General features: G+C 46.9%; 1 protein-coding gene across 2 annotated transcripts in view; it reads right to left on the bottom strand.

Annotated features, from left to right (window-relative positions):
- The window catches only part of MAP1LC3A (microtubule associated protein 1 light chain 3 alpha), a 31075-nt gene extending 7049 nt beyond the window's left edge, over positions 1-24026 (bottom strand). Inside the window, exons 1-2 of one of the 2 annotated variants that reach the window (XM_050917490.1) lie at positions 23864-24026; positions 10116-10171 (exon numbers count right to left, since the gene is read on the bottom strand). In XM_050917490.1, the coding sequence (XP_050773447.1) occupies positions 10116-10171; positions 23864-23903 (96 nt within the window). In that variant the 5' untranslated portion in view covers positions 23904-24026. Of the gene's footprint in view, positions 1-10115; positions 10172-11811; positions 11924-23863 lie in introns of those variants that run through there. The other variant, XM_050917489.1, reaches the window with a different exon arrangement.
- Between the last annotated feature and the right edge of the window lie 212 nt (positions 24027-24238).

Here is a 24238-nt window from a genome sequence, read left to right as displayed (position 1 = left end):
TAGCGTCAGGGTATTTCACTGTTAGTATCCACCGATTTCCCTCCATCCTGCCATGCTACAAACATTAATTTCAGCTGAGAGATTTATAAGAAAGCTGCTTCCTCTAAAGCAGGGGTCTCAAACTCAAATGACCACAAGGGCCACATGATGTCAAGTGCACTAGCCCGAAGGCCGCATCACTGACACCCGCCCTCGCTGCCCCGGCCCCCACTCCACCCCTTCAAGGAGGCCCTGCCCTGCCTCTTCCCATCCCCTTCCCTGAAGTCCCCACCCCAAGACCGCCCCTTCCCTGTCACCAGGGGGTGCAGGGTGTGGCAGGGGGGTCAGGGCAGGGAGTTGGTGTGTGGGGTGCAGGAATTGTGCAGGGTACGGCAGGGGGCTCAGGGCAGGGACTTGGTGTGTGGGGTGCAAGAGGGATGAGGGATGCAGCAGGGGGTTGGGGTGCAGAAGATGGCTCAGGGCAGGGAGTACAGGAGGAGTGCGGGGTGCGGCAGGGCGCTCAGGGCAGGGAGTTGGGGTGCAGTAGGGGGCTCCGGGCAGGGAGTGCAGGAGGGGCGCAGGGTGCGGCAGGGGGCTCCGGGCAGGGAGTGCAGGAGGGGCGCAGGGTGCGGCAGGGGGCTCCGGGCAGGGAGTGCAGGAGGGGCGCAGGGTGCGGCAGGGGGCTCCGGGCAGGGAGTGCAGGAGGGGCGCAGGGTGCGGCAGGGGGCTCCGGGCAGGGAGTGCAGGAGGGGCGCAGGGTGCGGCAGGGGGCTCCGGGCAGGGAGTGCAGGAGGGGCGCAGGGTGCGGCAGGGCGCGGCAGGGCGCTCAGGGCAGGGAGTTGGGGTGCAGGAGGGGCGCAGGGTGCGGCAGGGGGCTCCGGGCAGGGAGTTGGGGTGCAGGAGGAATGCGGGGTGCGGCAGGGGGCTCCGGGCAGGGAGTTGGGGTACAGGAGGAATGCGGGGTGCGGCAGGGGGCTCCGGGCAGGGAGTACAGGAGGAATGCGGGGTGCGGCAGGGGGCTCCGGGCAGGGAGTACAGGAGGAATGCGGGGTGCGGCAGGGCGCTCAGGGCAGGGAGTACAGGAGGAATGCGGGGTGCGGCAGGGCGCTCAGGGCAGGGAGTACAGGAGGAATGCGGGGTGCGGCAGGGCGCTCAGGGCAGGGAGTTGGGGTGCAGGAGGGGTGCAGGGTGCGGCAGGGGGCCTGGGTGCAGGAGGGGTGCAAGCTCTGGCCCGGCGTCACTTACCTAGAGTGGCTCTGGGTTGGCAGCGGCGTGCATCAGGGCCAGAGCAGGCTCCAGGCTCCGTGCCGCTCCAGGAAGCGGCTGGAACCACAGCCCCTGGGGGAACGGGGCTGGGCAAAGGGCTCCGCTGCTGCTCCTCCAGGTACCTCCCATGAAGCTCCCATTGGCTGCAGTTCCCTTGAAACGAGGCAACACAGGAGCCCTCTGCCTCTTCCGCCCGCCTCCCCCGTCCTGAAGGGAGGTGCTGCCAGCTGCTTAAGGGAGCACCACAGGGCGCAAACCCACGACCGAATAGTTTGCCCATCCCTGGCCTGGAGGTAGACAGAGGGGCGGGGGCCAGGGAGCTTGGAGGGGCGCACAGAAGAGCCCCACGGGCCACGTATTTGAGACCTCTGCTCTACAGCATCACAGATTCTAGATAGAGATTTTTGAATTAAAAAAAAAAGAAAGGCGGCCAAGGTTTGTTTCTTCAAAAATTCATCATTTATTCTTCCTCTTTGAAATAATTCAACTAATCTAAAGAACCAGCTTCATTTTACTGACAGAACAAAAGCAAGAGATGAATTTCAGTCTCCTCCCCTGCACCTTGCAGCCTCAGGCCTCTGCTCCTCTCCCCACTTACAAACAGGAAGCCTCACACAGTGATCTTTTATGGTAGGTGATTTGGGAAGGAGAGGGGAATATTTGCATATTAGATTATGAAACTGAACATGCATTTCACACATCTCGATACCCCAATTCTCAGTATGGATTCTCACAAGTTCTACATTTGTGCTAGAGGAATAAAAATGCAGAAGCACAGCTGTATCCCCTAGCCCCAAAGGAGAGGCACAAAGAGAATGTGAAGATGGGGCACATTAGGGAAAACAAAACAAAAATTACAAACCAAGAGGCATCTTTCTGTCTAGGCACAAAAATGTTAGTGTCAAAATCTTTCTTGTAACGGTGCAGACAGGTGTCAGGATCACTCTGCTCTTCTCAGCTTGCTAAATGGATGAGGTGGTCTTGGCCAGGCCCAGCTAGATGGGGCCCGGAGGTAGAGGAGAGAGCTAGAAAGGTCCCATTATGCAAGAGGTCGAGAGCCCCTGGTCCACCAACACTCAGCTGAACAGGACACGTGCAGGACACTGCTCCCTGTTCTCAATAAAACTGGCTCATCTCAAATTCATTATGAAACTACATACTACAAACATGCTGGTAACGTCTACCTAGCATCCCGGCCAACCAGGCCTCCTCCCACTTCCACAGCAAGTCAACTGGAGCTTCATCACCACCTTCCACTAAGACACACACTGGGTGGGCTGAGCTTGCATCTGGACAACAGAGACAACAGGGGAGATTTTCAGAGGAAATTGCATGCCCAACTGCCCTTTGTGCCTTTGATCCCCAGATCAGTGTGTCCTGGGGAGTGAAGTTACAGGTCACGAGACAACCACTAACCACTCACCAGGCATGTCACAGGCTCTAACCTCCCACATGGGTCCTGGGACCAGTCAATCCATTTCCAGTCTCATCACAGACCCTGTCCGTGTTGGATAGAGGGGCAGAACTATGGTGCTGGACAGAATGCTGCATCTAGCAGAGGACTGCTCCATTCCAAGGTCTGATGACAGCACTGCCCCTTACATGAGAGGCCTGGGGTCCCCTTGAGGCTGCAAGATTGTGTGATGGGCTGATTTTCTGTGACAAACTAATAGAGGGTTTAGGAAGGATCTTGGAATTGCAAAGGAAGGGGGATCTCTAAAGAAGAGTCCTTTTCTCATGGCTGCTCCTACTCCCCCCCTTCCCTTCACTTTGATAGCCAAGTTCTTTAGCTGCAAGGAAAAAGCGATTAGAAGGTGGCAGCCAAAATAAGAGGACCTGCATGTATAGATGCTGCTCTGGTTATTATCTGGGATTCAAATAGATGCAAAGAGCAGCAGATCCTCCAGGCACAGGTAATTCATATGCTAGGACTACAGACCGGAGAACAATAGCACAACTCTGCACTCTCTAAGGCCTGCACTACCTTCCTTTAGGGACATGGTCCATTCATCTGGCTGGGGCTTGTTTCTCAACCATGTCTAATGGGAATGGAGGCAGACGTCTCTAATTATCAGCCACTGCATCCGATAGAGACTGGCATCTCAATTACAATGGCACTAGCCTGAGGAAGATGCCTGGCTGTTGGGGCAGCAGCTGGTTAGTGCCTCCAGCATACGGTCTGTCTGTCGTTTTACATGACAAGCAACAACTTCTAGGGATTTTGTTTCAAGGACTCAGCTAACATTTGAATAAGCAGACTAAGGGGTTGCACGGCCAGGTGGTTTGGAGGCGACTGGAACATGCCTTATTCAGCTATGGATGGAATTATAAAACCAAAGATTACACCCTAAAAGGACCACAAAAGACACAGATGTGCCTCCCTCTTCTTTTTGCATGTTGCTCATCATCTTAGATTTCAAGCGCCTGTGTCTACTCTGTAGAGTGCCTAGCACAAAGCAGCCCAGATCCTGATCAAGGCATCTGGGTGTTACCTTAGGAATAATGGAAACATAGTGCAGGTGAAAGGCCCTGAAAAGAGCCCTGAGCCAACACTACAAACAGCACATGCAGCCTCACACTTCCTTGCCCTGGTTTTGGAGGGACAGGCTACGAGGGCTAGAGGGGATATTGCCATCTTCACAGAATCGTAGAACTGGAAGGGACCTCGAGAGGTCATCTAGTCTAGTCCCCTGCACTCATATCAGGACCATCCGTGACAGATGTCTGTGGAATCCCCATCATTGGAGATTTTAAAAAGCAGGTTAGACAACCTCCCCAGGCAATTTATTCCAGTGCTTAACCACCCTGACAGTTAGGAAGCTTTCCTAATGTCCAATCTAAACTGCCCTTGCTGCAATTTAAGCCCATTGCTTCTTGTCCTATCCTCAGAGGTTAAGAACAACAATTTTTGTCCCTCTTCCTTGTGACAACCTTTTATGTATTTGAAAACTGTTACGTCCCCTCTTAGTCTTTTCTTTCCCAGACTAAACAAACCCCATTTTTTCATGGCCCACCTAATCCTTGGCCTCTCTGTTCTAAAGGTGGCTTGTCCCAGCCCACTCTGCACTGAAGAGGGGTCGATATCCTATTTCACTCTACTCTAGTTTAGATACTCCCCTCATCCCCCTAGTAGTCTCTGAGCTCCCCTCAGAAGCACATGAATACATTGTATGAAGTCAGTGCATTATGCAGGGCATACACATCACATTCCTTTGGGAGGCAGGTTTCCTGCTGTAGTCACAGACCTGCATGCTGGGCGGAATACAGCAGCCCACTCAGAAGGTATTTTAAGCCCCACAAGCCTCCCGTGAACAGGCTTGGAATCTGGAGTGGCTGCCTAAGAGCAGGGACTCAGACCCAAGGGAAGAGCCTATGGAGAAAGACAATGAATTGGGGCAGAGGGAAAGTAGCTTGGCCAACGCATTAGAAGCCATCTACTGCTCAAGCGGAACAGAAAAACAAGCCTGTTGTACTCCCCCAAGGAAGTCACAACCTCAAAGCTCAAGTACCAGGTTCACTGCAGTGCAACAGGACTCAGCACAAGGAATCACCAGTTAATGGTCCCGAACACTACCTTACAATAGAGTTAATGCAGTATTATCGATACAGGCCTACATTTTCAGAGACCTCTTCCAATGTTGTTGGATGAATTTTGTATCCACAATTAAATGCAGGTGAAAAATTGCAATTAACTGGGCCCACAATCACTCCCATTTAGAAAGCTGACTATGTAACTGCATCTGCATTTACCTCGCAAGCACACAAAAAGCATGTGCAATAGCAGAAGGGCTGAGGCCTATTAAATATCAAGCTCAATGTGACCAGGATCTCTGTCTTACATCTCAACTGGCACTTCCCAACAAAAGCACTGCCTAACACCAAACTGGGGCAGGAGCCCAGTAGGATGGTAGCCACTCAGAAATCCAGGTTTTCCTTGGGTTTCCCACCTGAACAACGATCTTACTATGCTTTGCTTTTGAGATGTGACAAGATCACAGCCCAGAGCGATGTGACTACGGGCATTAAAAAGGCTTGAACAATTGGTGTTAAGCACCCCTCAAAAATAAAAATGACAAGAGCAACTTTTAGCTTTGCTAGTCATCTCCCTGCATACTGCACTAACAGCCATGCAGATAAAAGTTTAATGGTGAAAGGACAATACTTCGTTAAAACGCATTAACGCTTCTTTGGAGTTCACGAACCACAAGGGCTCTCTGTGCAGTTTCTGAGAAAGCAGCATGTGACCAGCTCACCTTTCTCTGGAAACGGCAGGAAAGATATTCTATCCCATTAGCACCCCACACTATGCCATAAATCAGCTACTAGAACCAACCTGTGCACAGAGCAGCTGGAGGGAGGGGAGATGGACTCACTTCAACAGCCATGGATGACCTTCATGCCATGACTCCATGAGACTGCAGGGAATTTACACAAGAGAATTCCATGCGGTCATATGTTTGGAAGCCAGCGACCATGGCCAGTTCAGCAAGGAGTGATGGCGCTGGGTGTATGGAAAACCAGAAGGAAAGAAAAGACGGGGATAAGAGAGCAGTCTGATGTGGAAAACACTGGAGGGGACCAGAGGAAGGAGATTCTACCCAAGTAGTGGAAGTGCTGAAGGATGTTTTGGGTTGGTAGTAGAGTTTGGATAGATAAGCAGCCTGGCAGCACAGTCAGAGATGGAACTGTGGCTCAGCCATGAAGTGGTGCATGGCTGCACAGTTTTCTTCTCAGTCTCACAAGATAAGCATGATTCAGCCTTATCAGAATTTGGATGGGAGCCCAAAGAAAAGCAGCTGCAGGAAATGGGTTTGGTGACTCAGGAGGGGGGCACTTTTCTCCAGAGGTCTGAGGAACCAGTGCTCCGGCATGGACTGAGAGAGCCCTGTACTGCTGGTATCAGCTCCTGGATGAGAAAAGTTGACGTCCTGACAACTTATTGCCCAGAAAGATCCCCTAGAACCTTTTAAGTGTAAGAGTGCTAACCTCAGCGTCCTGCCAAGTTTTGTTTAGTGAATTAAATTCCAGCCAGCAGTTTCAAAAGGACACTTCATCCACAGATTATAAAGCCAGAAGAGATGGCTGCATTTGAACTGTTGTATATCAAAGGCCTCCCTGAATTGATTCCAGTCTGGATTAGAGCAAAACAGCCAATCTGATTTTAAAATTACCAGAGAATCCACCACAGCACTGTTCCAAGGGTTAACTGCCCTCCTAGGAACGGCTGTGTAGCACTGATGCACACTGTTTAAAAGTCATTGTATTCCATACTGAAGGAGGATATTTCAGCAGCTAGATGACATTCCCTGGTCTGAAGGATATAAAACACTTTTGTACTCTGCATTTTCCATGCAGGTCTAATAAGGAGTGGTCAGGCAGTCAAGTGGGATTGCCAATTTAGGATTTATTTTCAGTTTATTAAGTATGCCAACTGCATTTCTGTGAATAATTCTATTGCTTTATTCATAAATCCTTTACATTCACATAGTTAGCATCTTTCACCATGGACCTGCAGACTGCTTTGGGGAGGACCAAGACAGCCAACTGGCACACAGCTTAAGAGTGAGGGGAAAGGAAAATATTGCCTAAAGACCCTGAGCATGCGTGCCTGTCAGGGAGACACTGATCACTGTGAGGGGCAGGGCTGGCCAACAAGCGAGAGGGACTCTCTCTTGCTAATGCGGCTCCCGGTCCGGCCGTGGAGGGGGGTAGGTCTCTATTATGCACAAGGAATGCTCCGCCCCGAGGCAGAAATGAGGCAGCCTGCCTGCCTAGTAACATCTGTTACTTCTTGAGAATCAAAAACACACTGAAATATTAGTGTCATGTTACTGAAAATTGTTTTGTAAAATAAACCTCACATTTTGTTAACGTTGCTGTACATGGTTAATTGATCTCATCCCCAGAGGCAGAAATTTAGCAGCCTGCTGCACAGTAACATTGGGCTTGTCTACACTGGCAATAGCGTTAATGTTCCTATTGTTAGTTAACTGTTCCCATTCTCAGTCAATTCCCCCAGAAGCATAAAACCTGTAAAAGTTATAAGGCCCCTACATTGCCAGAATGATGTAAAGCCTTATAAGTGACAGTAAGGGAATCAGCTAGGAAGATCTATGTACTTCCTCACTTTTTTCCTGTGCCAAAGTGGCACAATGGGGTTAGATTACAGCTCAGGATTTATTTTACTTATCCATTTAAAAAAAAAAAACCAAAAAACCCACATACTCACCACCGGAGGGCAAATAAAACATTTACCAAGCAGTTAATAAAATGTCAGGACAATCAGAACTAAGCACTTCCCAAAGTACCCAGCCAGGTCCAGGACAATGATTAGCAAAACTGTACAACTTTCATGTTTGAAAGTCTGAGCAACTGAAAGTGCCATTCTATTTTTTGGTTTTTTTTGTTGGTTTTTTTTGTTGGAGGGGGGTGCTGTTTCGTGTTCTGTAATGTAATTTAAATGAAAATCCAGGATTATAACTGGAATGCAGGGTATTAGTTACTAAGTATTTGTAACTTTACTTTCATGCGTTTAGGAAATGTTGAATAGTTATTGTGACTTCTCTGTATTGTACTTTAAATAACTTACCAAAACAATTGAAACTGGTGTGATTATATTGAATTATGTTGACAAATAAATTTTGCATTTTTTATTTTTTTGGTGCAGAATCCCCCCAGGAGTATAACCACAAATCATCTCCTTCCAGTGCCGTTAAAAAGCAAGAGGAAATACCGAGGTGACCTCACCAGAGAGATCTGAGAGTGGGAATTAGAGAAGGATAGCAACCATCAGATAGTGGAAAAAAAAAAAAATCACACCAGCTTAACTACTCAAGCAAGAGGGACGTGGTTCAAAGCAGTCATGAGAAAACATAGGAGAATTTCCCAGGGTAGTGGATCTGATCCTCCTTGCTCATCTCAAATACCTCTCTGTGGAAGCAGACCATTTGGTAAATAGTGCTCTCCACTTGTGACAAGGGTCCTAGCCAGACCTTGGACTGAATGTGGATGGGAGGGGGAGGGGAGGGAGGACCCATTCACCGTGCCTGTTCACTCACTGTCCCAAGGTTTCTTCTACAAGGGCTAAACACAACACAGTAACCTACAAGCACTTCATTAGATAGGGTAAATCGGAACCATCTGACATCATGTGTTACCTAGCTTTAGTTTTGGTTAGACCCTCAGGAGCAATGCTAATACAAATCTAACTTTCCTCTTCCCAGAGGATCATGTTGTTAACTCTTTCCATCATCAAAAAGTTTTGCTGAGGCAAATATACTTTGATTTCCTGCTGTGTGAAGCAACTCCTGCCCACTTGAAACTGAAACCTTCATTTCAGCTGAAGACTCCAGGTGCTAGTGTAAATACCAGTAAGTTACAACAACATGGCAGGAGACAGGACTTTGCTCAGCTCCCAAAGCACACTATGTTTAACTGTAGAGATGGATTTTTCACTCAATGCGAGAGCACAAGATTGGCAATTAAAGTTTCCCAGACTCTATTCCTAGCTCTGCCACTGCCAGTTTGTGGCCTTGGGCAAATCACATAACCTCTCTACACACCGGCCTCACTACACTTAAAAACAGATATTTACCTATTTGCAGGATGGAAAATTAGCATTTGTGGAGTGCTTTGACTTGGAGATCCTTGAGCGTAACGTGCCACATAGACGAGCTAAGTACGATCCCTTTATTAAAATGGAGTGAAATTGCCCATGGCAGCAGGCATGGTGTACACAGAGCAAGAAGCAGCTCCTGCCTTAAAGGGCTTACCATGCAAGTAGACAAGACAGACAACGTGTGGGAGGAGGGAAGCAGTAGCATCCCCAACAGAGACAGCGATTCAGTGACTTTGCCCAAGGTCACACAGGGAGTCTGAGCTGGGAACTGAACCCAGATGAGACGGAACCACAAGCCTGAAGCCATCCAAAGACAGGTGCCAACCAGACAAGATGCAGATCCTGTACTTTCATGTGGCACATGCCCCAGCACCACGAATGCCAATTCAAGCCAGTCCTGGGCTTGTTTTAGAGGAGTTCAAAAAGCAAGTAGCTCCTGAGCAGAGAATATTCCTCCCTGCTGATGAACACGTCCACTGCGGTGCTAGAACAAGCTCAGACAGGCCAGAGAGAAAAGGAAGTTAGGGAGTGAGAACGCACATAAACCCTTCAATTGCTGACAATATCCTAAGAAACATGCGGGAAGTCAGGACACAATCCAACAGGGACAAATCTAGACAGTCAAAAAGCAGCAGAGGCTCTTGAACACCTTCTGGTGTGTCAATAGCAAGGCCTTTGGCCAGCACTTCACTTTGATACCATTCAATCCTGGGTGTCATCTGTATGTTCTATTAGGCCATGTTGTGTCCAATTAAGCAATTGATGGGGGGCAGAGGATGCAAAGAATCATCCAGACCAAAACTCATTTAAATAGAAGATTCCCTCCCCCTGTCCTCAGCTGATCAGGCTGAAAAGAGAGGACATCAAATTACCCAGGACAAGTTAAAGGGTCAGCAGGGCATTTTAAAGTCTTGTTCTCAGGCAGGGATGCCACTTAGGTAGTTTGTAGATCAGATCAGCAGTTTGACCCTTAGTAAGGCTAGTGCAGAAAGTAGAAAACAGTAATGGCCATCGGTTTGTTCTGTTCACAATGAGATTCTCTAGCACTGAGCAGCTCACGTACACAAGAGAGACCGGGAAGAAAAGTCTTTTAAACAGTTTAGCGTTGGCTTTGGGGGCCGTAGCATTATAACCTTAGCTACTGACTACAGGGGCTCTGCCCTATACAGCACTATCTAAGAGACAGCTCTGCTCAGATATCCAGTCAAAATAATTGACCAGCACACACACAAGAGGGAGGTCTGGCACTTACCGGGATTTTGCTTGGATGCTGCTCTCGGATCTGCTGCACCTCTTTCGAACGATCCACTGGGAAGGAAAGAGAACAAAGCTTTGAGAAGGGGTCTGAACCAGCGCAGTTGGGCGTTTCAGACCAAAACAAAGCAATATCCATAAGAGCTGAACTCAAAAGAGAGGGACGTGTCGCAGACAGAAGCAGAAATGGAAGCAATATTTATCAATACAGGGGTCAAACACGCAGAACCATAAGACAGGCAGACACGCTCTAAATGTACAGAAGACCTCTTAGCACTTTCACAGCCCTTTATAGCTCCAAAACTTTCTACAACACTGACCACCGCTGAGAGGTGAGGATCCATTATCCCACTGTATAAAATGAGGACACACCTCTAGGTGAAGTGATTTAAGACACACCACAGGGCACTCGGATTTTCAGGAGGAGTATAACTCAGGCTCCTAAATCCACACCTAGCCACTGGCCTGATTTCCACGAGTACTGAGCACCCAACACCTCCCCCTTGATCTCAACAGAGCTCAGCGCTTTTCCGAGTTAGGCAGCAGCACAAATTTTGAGTCCTAATTTATAAAGGTTTCGACCCTCAACTTCCTGCCTCGCAGGCCCACATTCCATCTACACACCCATGTTGCTTCTCCAAAGGAAGAACTGGCCTCAATTTTGATACCCGCTGGCAGGGTTTTAGATGTCACAGCTAGGGTGACCAGATGTCCCGATTTTATAGGGACAGTCCCGATTTTTGGATCTTTTTCTTATATAGGCTCCTATTACCCTCTACCCCTGTCCCGATTCTTCACATTTGCTGTCTGGTCACCCTAGTCACAGCCTACTTACACCCAATCTGGCATCCTAACTGATGCTTCTTGGCAAGAACCACTTGTGTCACCATCACAGATTTATAGCTACAAGCACTTTCTGTTGGCCATGAGAGAATTCACTCCCAATCTCACTAGTGAAGCAGGACAAAACAGAGAGGAAGAGGTAAAGGACAGGAAATTTTTGCACAAACATCTTCTCCATTTCAGTTCTGTGCCCTTCAAAAATCTGATTTCCCACAAGGCGTGGCTCTTATTCCAGTAAACGCAACAGGCAAAAAGTCAGATTTTTCATTTTTATTTGAGAATTTCAGAGCTGCCTTTAGCTCAGGACGTTCCCCATTCACTTCAGTACCTTTAGAAGCAATGGGACTACCAAAATAGATGCCCCAGACACAGCCACCAAACACTGCTGGGGAGACTGGGTAATAGAGGGAGCAATCAATGGAGAACAGACTCTGGATCAGTTTAGAGAATAGAGTGACCACCAGCTCCATCCTTAGGAAACACTAAACAGCCCATCCTACACCAATCAGCAGGAATGCACAGGATGAAGCAGTTATGTTTCTAATATTTTTCATCTTTTGGAGCTTTTATTAATGCTTCTGAGAGCCATTTATGGGGCCAAATAAAGCAGGGTGTCATCTTCTGGTGGTATTTCAGTTCCTGGATGGTGAAAATATCACAAAAGACAACCAGATTTCATGATATTTCACTCCAAAAGTGCCTCCCCTTGGGGAAAAATATCCCTTTTATATCCATAAAAACTAAATGCAAATACCAAGATGTTTGGGTTTATTCATGTTTATCCAAACACTAAGAAAACCCTAGCAACACACTCATTCCACAGACTCTACAGGACAAAGACACTACTGAACCCAGAAATGGACTGGCTGTTTCTCCTTTCAGTTTTGCACTCTTCAGAGTTTGCTTTTTTGCAAAACAAAACAAAAACATGCAATATAACATTTCCATTTCCCAAGTTACTGCCACACCAGGAAACCCTTTGATCTGCAGTAGGTTACACAGTATGTTAGGAGGAGCCATACAGTACCAGTGTTCCAATTCCAGCAGGCTTCAGCACCTCTGGAAAGCAGACCACAAGTGACGAAGGACAGAGCTACATCCAGTATTGCTGCTTACATTCTGCTCTGCACAGTGAAATACATAGAGGGTCTGGTTCTCATTCTCTGCAGACCTAAAGCTCCTACTGAAGTCAATGGGCGTTGCGCACATGCAAATACAGGATCAAGTCCAAAGTGTATTTGTGCCACAACCAACATTATTTCAGTGTGAGACTCAGAAAACTACAAACAACCCCAGACAGCTGCATACGCCGATTTAGCAAGACTCAAGTGCTCCTTTGAAATCGGTTGCTAAGAGATTATCAGAGTCAGAAGGAGAAATGTTCTGTTACGGCAGATTCTGAACAGCGGCATTTTATTATTCCTTAGGACAAGCAATGTAAATAATTTCATTACAGTGACAGACTAGTGCACTTAGGTGCCCCCACCCCAAGTCAATCAGAAACTTCAGCACATACAAGTCTTGTGTGCACTTCAGGCCCCTCTTTATCGGCTGAAGATGATAAAGTCTCTTTCGACTCAATCCTGAAGCAATGCTAATTGACAGGGGACCATATCCCAAGAAGCAAGCAGAAGTTATGGCTGCCCCTTCTACCTGGCAGCGGGGACGGGGGGCAGTGCCCTTCCTTTGCCAAGATGCATCTCAGTTGCTGCTCCTGAGTTACCAGGTAGCAACAGCATGCCACAGTGGTGCTCTCTCTGCAGGTGGCCCAGAGAGAAGGATGGCCTAGTGGTTAGGGTGCTAACCTGGGCCACTGGAGACCCAAGTTCAATTCTCCACTCTGCAACAGCCTGTGTATGGAACCTTGGCCAAGTCACTTGGTCTTTCTTTGCCTTAAGTCTCCGATCTGTAGAACTGGAACAACAGCTCTGCCCTCCCTCACAGGAGTGTTGTGAGGATAAGAACATCCAAGACCGTGAGAAGCTCAGATACTGTGGTGACAGGGGCCACGTAAGTACCTGCATTACAGAGCTGGCTAAGAGGCTGTAGCCTTTCCTCTCCGATCCAGATCCTGCCACAGCCCTGTCTTTGTCACTCGATAATACAGGTTATGCCAAGGGCTACCCAGCGGGCACCACAGAGAGGCTTCAGCGAGCACTGGGAGCTGCTGCCCATTCCAAGTAAGCAGGCAGGCTTCTGCGTCACACTCATGCTGGGCTTTGCTGGATGTCCCTTCACTTTGGGATGAAATTCCAAGAGCTGGTGGTCACAATCTACAGAGCCTGCAAGGTTCTAGTGGCAGATTAGTTAAGAAGTCACCTCTATCTTTATATCCCATCATGTCTCGACTGCTGTCAGTTCCTGGAACAGATCGCTTCAGGGTCTGTTTAGTGCAGCACCCTTTCCTCTGCCAATTCACCAGGCTTCAGGGTACAGTATAAAGCACACCTGTTTAACAGGCGTTTGGATGAGTTTTCACATGGCAGAGTGGAAAGATGTGTCAGCTAAGGACAGCAGCCACTGAGTGAAAGCAGCAATGACATCAGACTTCTGTAGACAGGTGGCAGTGTTTGTTAACTGCAGTTAAGTAATGCAAGGATCCCAGACAATTTATCCTTGACCTACATGTCACCAAACCGGAAACCTTTACATTATCAGAGCTGCAACTACACCCTCTTCCCTGGGTCTCTCACTGCCTAGGGCTGGCGCTACCATTTAGGCAGCCTAGGCAATCACCTAGGGTGCCAGGATTATTGAGGGGGCGGCATTTTGCCAGGGGGGCGGCAGGTGGCTCCGGTTGACCTGCTGCAGGCATGCCTGCAGAGGGTCCGTTGGTCCGCGGCTCTGGTGGAGCTGCTGCAGTCATGCCTGCGGCAGCTCCACCGGACCCACGGACCAATGGACCCTCCGCAGGAATGCCTGCGGCAGGTCCACCAGACCTGCGGGATCACCGCGGGGGGGGCAGCAAAATGGCTGTGCGCCTAGGGCGTGAGAAACCCTGGAGCTAGTCCTGGACATGCCAGCACCACTGCAATGCTCCTGGCACCAACAAGAGAAGCACCAAACTCAGATGTCACAGAGACTCCTGAGCGAAACATTAAGATCCTGAGCACATGAGCTATGAGTGAAAGAGCAGCCTGTTTCCTCGCTCACACATATATTAATAATCAGGAGGCTACACCTTCGGATAGCTCCATGGCATAAGAGTACAACATGGCAACAAGATGAACACACAAGCTTCTGATTGGTTCTGCCAGGTGAGAATGTATTGCTAGAGCCCCCTGGAAGCCAGGAATATTCTTGTAATATTACATAAACGAGGAAAATGGTTTATTTCTCTTCCAACTGCTGCTTCAGCAGCATTTGCAGAATGCATAAAATGAAGTAATTCAGAGAACATGCAAGAGGACAATGCCAACTCAGGGCAGGGCTGGAATGCAGGGGTGATACAAAAAAAGTGTTAGTTTTCAAGGAATGATTGAATTTCAATGAAGAAGAAAAAAAAAGGGTAGGTTGCTCCCTCTGCAGAGAATCCTAAAGCAGCAGCGTTGTGCTAAGGGAAGGGAGATGGGTTCTAAAACAAACATTTAAAGTGACTTGTACTCCCATTGTCTAAACTGACTGAAGTGTAAAATAAAAAAAGTCAAAAGCCCATCCAGAAATAGGGAGCATCAAGTCTGGATGTTTAAATTCTTTCCATTTTAAATTGCTGACGGCTGTCAGAAACACTGGGAGGAGGTCAGTTATTTTTAAACTGAGTATTTTAAACCTATTGCTACTATGGGATGCACAGACCCTGTCTCTGGGCTTGCCAGGGTCACAGGGACCTGCAATCAGTGCAAAAGCACTTGGGGAGCAGGGGTCACGTGACTGGTCAAATCAGCTCCTGGAGTCAAACAAACAGATTCTCATGCAATTTCATTTTTAGACACATAAGGAACTTCCTAGCCCTCAAGGCTGTGGAGAAAAGCCGGGGGAGGGGGGGGTGAGATGACTTGCATGCGCCCTAAGAGCTCAAAAACCAGAATGTAAATAATTAACCTCCAATTTATTATTTTCTTAGAGTCTCATGGACTTTAAGCCAGTCTTGTTATTTTGGGGGCCAGACGTGATTTTTTAATGTTTAGGGGTGGCAAACCTACGTTTGTGGCTTTGCTCATAAATAATGAGCCAGGCCACAAACAAGTCGTGCAACCCAAACTCATGTCACTATAACCATTGTCCCACCCCATTCCATCACGTATTCTCCCTAACAGCATATACAGAATACACACAGGCACTACACATATATTTGTGTTTACACCAACACAAAATCCCTATAACTAATTTATAGCCACATAAATATTGTATGCTCCAGTATGCATTTTAAAACATGAACAGAGACAGCACATTCTGAAAAGCACTTCTGGATCCATTTAGATGTGAGGAATTACAGAAACATGCAGTCATTATTATTAATATACCTTTGAAAAGGAGTCAATCTATCCCTCGGGGGTTCTGCACTAAGTTGTGGCTAAGCGACATCTGCTCAGCGTAGTTGAAGCTTTACTGCTCCATTTTTCTCACACAACCACATAAAAGCTTAAGCTAGATAAGTTACTGGAGACCAGAGGAAAACACTCACCTGCCTCTTTGCAGAAAGCCATTTACAAAATGCTGCCACATGAGTCAGGCTGCCTGAAATCAGGAGGGATGAATGAAGGGAAATAGATACAGACTGGAATTAAATCCATCATCCAGTTGTGGCTATTACCTTTCTCAGTGGAAAGTGATTAGACTGCAAGCAGAAGGGAGAAGAAAGAGTAAAAGAGCAGAAAACAACAGGAGGGCACGCGGTGGTAGCGGGAGCATCACGAGTCCTGATGCTCAGCAATTAAATAAATAGTCTCCCATTGACTTGAAAGGGACATGGATCAAGATTTGAAAATATAAACCTTCCCCTTGCTTAGTTTCAAGCCAGCAAAGAGCTAGAAGCATCTAGGCTCATCCTAGGAAAAAGGATGTGTGTGTGATGCTCAGATAGGTAAAAAAAACACACTAGATTTTCAACCAGAAACAGATTTTTCCTAATATATACATTCATTCCTCTCACCAAATCCCCACACCCCTCAGCACAAGAGATGGCATGGAACTAATCTGTGCGGCAAACAGCTCTGCTTCCCATGGGAAAGTGGGGAGCAAAGAAAGCTTAAGACATGGATGGGCTGTGGAACAAGATGACAAAATGTTTGGAAAACCAAAGTTGGAACACACCATCTCCAGCCCATCTTGCTAAGCAGGGATGACAAGAGCTAATGGTCTCCACACAGTGTTTGAATTGGGTTTGGATAATTTACAAAAGTGCTCTAGGTACAGATTAGCTGGGCTTTCACTTAGTCGTCATTGCTCCTATTTCAAGAAAAGGGGAAGAGCCAATTCCCTACCTGAAAAACAGACAAAGGTTGTCATCTGCAAGTGCCTCCCTGTAGCTTTTGATGGCCTGCTCCTCAGTCTCTTTATTTTCAAGATATTTATAAAATTAAGTTATTTCTTCAAAGCAGAAAACCACTTCCAAACAGACAGCTTTAAAAACTTACCAAATATCAAGAGCAAAACAAACAGAAGCACAGAGGCCCAGTGCCTAGGACAGCTTATAACTAATGGACAAAGAAACCATTTCATTTCTAGGGCAACATTGTAAGCACACACGAGCTAAAATCCACATATGCAAAAACTCACATTTGGTAATTGCTAGAAAGGACCTGAACTATTTGCTTTGCACACAAATATGCCAGACTGCATGTACACGTTTGCAGGGCCTATTCTTGGGAAACCACTGAAAAATCCAGCCTTTAAGTCTCAAGTTTACTCTCCCCACCACCACCCCTTTTGGCCTTTGCAACACATCTCTAAGCCATCTTACTGAGCACAAAAGGCATCAAATAATTTCTGTACAACTGATGATCACCAATATACTCATACAGCACTTTTCATCCATGGACCATGCTCTACAGAGGTGACATCTGTCTCCAACATGGAGAAATAGACAGTAAGTGATGCCACTTCTCCTATGGCACACACTAAGCCAGTAGCAGATGCAGAAACAGTTCCCAAGTCTCCGGCCTCCTAGCCTGGAGCCATTCATTGGATCACCCTTTCTCTGCTGCTGAGTCACTGGAGCAGTAGATCTGTTTGACCGCAACATACGCCTCCCAAGAAGAAGTGACAGACATGCAAGACTTATTTTTCCTGGCAGTTATATCTGTAGTTTGTGGCCTGTGCTCTTGTTATCAGACAGTCTTCTGGAACATGGATATTGATTTAACTGGAATGAGAGAGATTTGTTTAGTTTTTGTTGTACTCAGTATTTTGCTAGCCTCATTAATCAACCTTGCATCATACAACATTAAACCATGGCAGAGACAACCTCCATCGTCACTGCTATGAACAGATCTATATAAAACAAGTGTGGCTTTAAAACTCTGGGCAGGACCTTAGTTGAGCACAAATTGAAAGTAATAGTGAGCCTTGCTCCAACTAATCAAGCTATTTCTCTATAGCAGTTTTCAGTGTGCGCATGTGCAATATATATAAAGCAAGGGAAAGCTAATTCAAAGACAGAAGAACTACATTTAGTAGTCACCATTCCTCCAAGCCATCTCCTTGAACCTCACCATGGCAAAACCTGTCCTGGTTAGCAGGATCCTTACCACTTCACACAGGGCAGAATTTGACCCTACGTGCTTCCTGTATCAACAGCTGCCTTTTCACTAAACAAAAATAAAAGAAGGGTTTGGATTCCCAATGCTCAAGGCTGATGATCAGCCAGAGAAATGGATCTGGGATGGGAACATGTGACCCACAGCACAGAATGTGGCTAAGGAAGTCTGATGTGATTTGTTGATGTGGCTATCACCATGCTCTGGTTGCCCCCTGCAGGATGTATGTGAGAGAACCAAGGGGGATGAGGTAATATCTTTTATTGGACCAACAGACTGTTGCAATAATGGATGTAATGTAATAAACCATAAATCCATTACAACAATCTGTAACCCAAATACTCCCTTTTTGTCCTATGACTAGGGCCCTACCAAATTCACAGTCCATTTTGGTCAATTTCACGGTCATAGGATTTAAAAAAAAAATAAAACACACAAATTTCATTATTTCAGGTATTTAAATCTGAAATTTCGGTGTTGTAATTGTCCTGACCCAAAAAGGATGGACTAGTTTCAGGTCCTTCTTCCAAACGTCCACCTCAACTATATATGGTAACCACACTGGCTGCTTCAGCAGAGGCACCAAGGAGTCAATGGGCTAAGGAGATTGAATATTTTGTCATTAAAGGATGGTCCCTCCAGACCAGGATTGAGGCTGCCCTGCCAGCGTGAATGGGAGAAGCTTGCACTGATGCTGTACCTTGGCTTGGAGGCCTTCAGATGCCAATACCTTTCACCAGCAAAACAAACAATTCTCAGGGCCTCACTCTGCAAGTCCCGTATGTGCAGACACCCTGCTGGAGTCAGTGAATGGGCATACAGGACCAGGACTACATATAGTGACAAGTTCAACATTTTTGTAAGTGGGAGCCATTCTGTTCAAGCCACAGCCATCCAAAGGGAAACAGACGAACTAAATAAGAAGAAATGATGTTTTCAAGCTTTCAAGAGGGAGGCAGAATGGCAGAAAGCAAAGAAAATACTAAATGTATTTTATTAAGATAGTTGAGTGTCTTAAAGAATTTGCTGTCTGGAAAGAAAAGTCTAAAGGAAAGAGCTGATCTACCATGAACTGCCACTCCTGCTATGACTAGAAAGGCATTAACTGGCCACTTCACATTTTATGTTTTAACTACTTATGCTAAAGAATCTGTTCTACCTTATATATAGCTGTGACACTCTGAGTACATTTTCCAGACCCGAATAAGTGTTCTGTGTAAACTCGAAAGCTGGTCTCTCTCACCAACAGAAGTTAGTCCATTACCTGTCAGGCTGTCTGCTATGTGGCTCAGAACTGAGAGCGCCAGACTCAGGTCAGGCTGGCAAAAAACAGAGGACACACCCAAACTGGTGTTATATTCTGTAATTAGATTTTACCAAACTAGTAGCAAGCATGCACTCCTGGATTACTACATTAGCCTTACCATGGAACCACAGAGGGTCTCCCTAGGCTTTCAAGCGTATCTTGCCATTCAGACAAACTGGACTTCATTATAAAAGGTTACTAAAACTAAAAATCACCTCACCTTCCAACCCCAAGGGTTCGGTCACTCACCCCAGGTCAACGGATGCTCCAGATCACATACCAAAGACAATGCTGACAGCCAATTTCTCTAGTAAACTAAACTAAAGATTAGATAAGAAAAAGAAAATAGGAGAGGTTAAAGCAGGTAAAGTATATAACAGCTGAGTCAGCATTTGTAAGTCCAGTTGTTAGCAGAGATGTAATGTCTGTTCATTTCCAAAAGTCTCTCAGGGTTACCCCAAAATGGCTTTGGGAACTCTGTCCAATCACTCAGGATTCCCCGTCAGTCCAAAAATGCAGAATCATTCCCAGGGTTATAGTTGAAAACAGTCTGGCATGCTGTTAGGAACACAAAGGAAATCTAGGGAAAAATTAAACCTTAGTCTTAAGAACACTAAAAAAGGGGAAAAATATACCCATCATTTATGACCCAAGGGGTGGTGGAATACTCCACAAGATCACATCCAGGATCATACAACCAATGTCAACAAGCAAGGGCGATATGTCACAAAAAGCAAATCACATGCAAAGCACTAGATTAGAAGGAGAGAGAGAGAGAGAGTGTGTGTGTGTGTGGCTGGGGGGGGGGTAATCAGCTATTTTTATAACTGTGCTCCTCATTTTTTGAGACTGGTACACTTCTGCAACTTTGGGTCCTCTGAAGAGTCACATGCTGGGAATATAGCTTGGGTGGAAATGTTTTCCATAGCATCCTCTCCCCCTGCACTGTAAACAATCGCTTCCTGCTCCAGTTGTGCAAGGATTCCAAGAAGAAAACATGCTGTATTTACTTTCTCCAACAGACACTTCCAGCCCTGAACCAATGCAGATGCGTGGGCTACCCAATCCTCCTCCCCCAAGGTGCTCAGCCAGCCAGTCAGCTGAGGGAGCAAAAGGGCAAATGGAAAGTACACAGAAACAAGCAGCACTTGCAGCTGCCTGATTCAACCTCCCTACCCCACCCCTACCACTCTTAGGCTATTTTAATCCTGTTTTCTTTCAAACACAAAGAGCCTTTTGGGGGGGCCTTAATAAAGGCTGAGCAAACTATAGTTAGCAGGCCTATCCATGGTTTCTGAAGCATACGCAGCTGCCCCCAACACATTACAAGCAGGCATTTGCTAAAAGAAACATGTTTTTCTGAAGGACTTTATCAGCTTTTGATATGCAATTAAAGAAAGAGTATAACACACACCAACAGCCCAACCAAGCACACACCATGCATGCTATTCTTGTTTGTTTAGAGTCACCTTTGATTAGCTGCTTTATACAAAGAGCAGGCATGTGTCCAAGAACACAGGCTTTTGTGATAAGCTATTTTTAAAAAAATTATAGTTCCCAAGAACCTGGTGATTTGAGAGTCACATCAGCAGTTTGAGTGGGAAGGAGGAAAGAATTTATTGTGTAAACTATGAGGTAGGGGCTGTCTCCTCATGCATGCCTGTGCAGTGCCTTGCACAAGATTCCTGACGGAGGCCTCTATTATCATAATAAAAATATAAAAACAAACAGTCGATATTGCATTCCGGCATGGGAAACTTCCGTGAACCTGCCGCATGACAAATTACTGCCTATGGAAAAAGGCTTAAGAAAAAGAAATTTCAGATCATTTCATCAGTTTCCACTGATCCCTATAAATAACATTCCGGCCAAAGATTACATGTTTATAGTAGTTTTATTGTTCTCTTGCTTTCTGCACTGATCCAGCCTTCCTTCAGTCTACCTAGTGCTATATTTTAATTTTCTTCTTATTAAATATCTACATCATCATAGCGCTTTCTGTGCATTGTTACAAAAAACAGCTGTATGGTTTGAGCAATATATATTCTAAACTTCGAAAATATTTTCAGGAAGAACAGTACTTTAAAAGGAAGGGGAAGGCTTTGTTCATCTCACTAGGGTTGAAAGGTTGGAAAAGGCACCCCGGTAATAAAGGCTAAATGTATTGATGAAAAGTGGCTGATAAATTTCAACACACCTTATAAAGAGGAGTAAGCAGCATTAGTCCTATTTTGCCAACTGGGAAACTGAGGCACCAAAGAAAATGTCACACAAGAAGTTGGTGGTACAGCTGAATACAGAAAACAAGTCTCAAGTTACAATCTGGTGCCTTATCCACTAGGACACTTCTTCAAGACACGACTCTTTTGCTCATGGTAAACCACGCCCTAGTCCCCAATTTGGGACTTGCACAGTAAGGTTTTTCAAAAGGACAAATACAAAGAACTAAGTTAAAATAAAATATATATGTAGATACTGCATAAAGGGAGAACCACTTTTACGCTTTTGGAACTGATATTTAGAGTGGCACACATTTAAAAAATGTATACAAGAATGTGGGTGAGATAAATGTGCACATATAATCACCCCCACCATATTCACACATAAAGGCAGGTGCATGTAACTGCAACCACACCGCTGTCATTTGTTTTTGCAGATACCTGTTCTGCACACAACTGTCATAATTGTGTCAAAACGCATTTCTGCACAACATTTTTGTAAGTCTGGTCCTCCAAGGCTTGTTTATATATTGGTGATGGGACCCAAGCCAGAACAACTCCCATGAGCAGTAAGTAAAGAGCTGGAGCTGAAAATTACAACTCAGGCCCATCTTGAAACTAAAGTTTGAGGCCGGAGTGTTCTCAAGCCTTACTATGCTGGTTGGGGCCTGGTACATTCATCATAGCCTGCATTTCATATACTCTCATTGTATTTATTACTTGCATTTTAAAGTGCTCATCAACAAAATTCCTGGGTTCCATTTATCCCTCAGATTTGGAAATACAAGGTCATACTGGAGGTTTATAAAAAACTCTACATACAGCAATTATTAACTCTCTCCTCCTTGAAGCAGAACATTTAAGGTAAAAGAAAATTTACTGATCTGACATCAGCCACTTCATTATCCCCTAGTAGAGAAAACAGGATGAAATGTAAGCCCGACTTATCAGTATTTCCCTCAAAAGAATGGAAATAAAAGATCAGGACTATCACTTATTTCTAACGGTACGAAACTAAGTTACATGAAGTTAAATTAAACTCAAATGTAAAACCAAGCATGCCTTCCATTACTGTCAATACATTTACAGCATGCTCATTTAAATCACAGATTGTTTCCTACACTTATTGCATGGCGCAAAAGGGAACATAAGAATGTATTACTGCTTCTCACACATTTCGCCAACCATATCAGTGAAACAACAGACCGCAGGGCAGCAATCCCCTTCCTCTTTGAATAGGACAGACTCCATGATTTGGAAAGCTTGTCTTAGATCTGAACTCATTGCCTTCTGGGATTAGAAAGGAAGCTTTCGGAAGACATCATAAACAGACGGGCTGGTGTCTTGTCATCTTTGCTTAACAAAACCTCTTTCTGAATGGAGGTGGCAGAGGAAAAAAAAAAACAAGTTATTGCACATGTAACAATACTCGTGTGCTGTATTAAGGACGTGGGAACAGTATTATCCATCAAGAGTGACTGCTGCAGATTTGTGGGTATTTTTGAGAGCTCTGAAAAGGTGCAACAACTGGAATAGCTATGGTTTAAAAACCCCATTATTTACTACACTGCATACAGATTTATAAGTGCACATCAAGGAAAGCATCGAGTCTTTAAATAATGACAAACTGTAATGGGGACCATGTTTTCTCTCCCTGATCCCACAGGCACAGGAAGATTATCACTGAAGGAAAAGCAAATGCTTACAGCATCATTACTCTCTCCCCTGAAAAGATGTTCTGGAGGCCACCCATTACATATTGGCTCCTTCTAGGTTCCTTGTTCCATGAGCTTGGCGCTAGGAGCCTGCACTCTATGCCCCACCATTGCAGTGACTTGAGCAAATCAACAATTTTTTTTGGTTGTTGCAGGGATTACATCACCACTAGGGCACGGCTGCAGCTGCTAATTACCTCTGGCTTCCTTCCTTCCCTCTTATCCCCTCCTCTGCACAACGGAACTTCAATTTGAAAAACAAAGCCAAGAGGCACACCTTGCTACAGCCCTGCCGCAGCCAAGCCACTAGCACCCCAAGAGCTGAACCCCTGCACGCATTGGCGGTCACCTGCACAGCGCTCTTAAAGGATACACACAATAAAACCCATCTTAAGCCGCCACAGGAGGAACCAGCCAACATGAAAATATAAATAAATGGCTGCTTATCCGAGGTGGCCTCCTATTAACAATAAAGGTGGAGCAGAGCTGCCTGCGATGCTGGGGGACAACAGAGCGGTCCCTTAGGACAGGTGACTGGCTGCCCATGGAGACCCAGCTCTGCACAGTTTCGAAGTGGCAGCACCGCAGAGCGATTCTACCCCATGCACATCAGCTGGGGCTCGCCTCCATCCCCGCGCACAGGGAGACCCACCCCGGGGAGTCCGGCGGGCTGGTTCCTGCGCCCCTGCTCTGGGTCCCGCCCGGGGGGGCAGGAATCTCGCCCCAGGCCAGACTAGCAGGGGCGGGGGGGCTGAAGCTGTTCCCAGCCTATACAGGGGGCCCAGTGGCTCTCAGCCCCCCCCCAGCTGTTCCAGCGGCCCTGGCGCGGGTCACCCCCCGGGCGAGCTGGGCCGTGTCCCCTCCTCAGCCCCCTGCTCCGGCTGCGGCTCAGCCCGGGGGGCGGCGGTGCCCGCCCTGGGGCTCGGGCCCTACCCGGGTGCGCAGCCCCGCCCGGCCGGACTCACCGAAGCTCCGCCGCTGCTTGAAGGGCCGGTCCGACGGCATGGCGGCCGGGCGGGGCGGGAGCCCGACAGCCCCGGGCGGGGCGCGAGGCGCTCGGAGAAGGAGGCTCCGCTGCAGCCGCCTGGCACCCAGGCTCCGGCAGCAACTGCCTGCCCGCAGCGAGCGGCGGTGACGTCACCACCCAGCCCTTAAAGGGGAGGTGCCCAGCGCGTTTGGCCGACACGCCTCCCCTGCAGTAACCCCGCCCCTACTCATCCCCACCACCCTGCCCATGTCTCTCCCATCCCCCTGCTGGGGCACAGGCCCCCTGCTCTGCCCTACTCCCCCTCCGTCCTGGGCCAGGGGCGCGTCCTTCTCGCCAGTGCCTCCCTGGTCCG

The sequence above is a fragment of the Gopherus flavomarginatus genome, chromosome 11 (genome assembly GCF_025201925.1).
Source record: "Gopherus flavomarginatus isolate rGopFla2 chromosome 11, rGopFla2.mat.asm, whole genome shotgun sequence".
Lineage (NCBI taxonomy): Eukaryota > Metazoa > Chordata > Testudines > Testudinidae > Gopherus > Gopherus flavomarginatus.
This window is presented reverse-complemented; position numbering and strand designations above follow the sequence as displayed.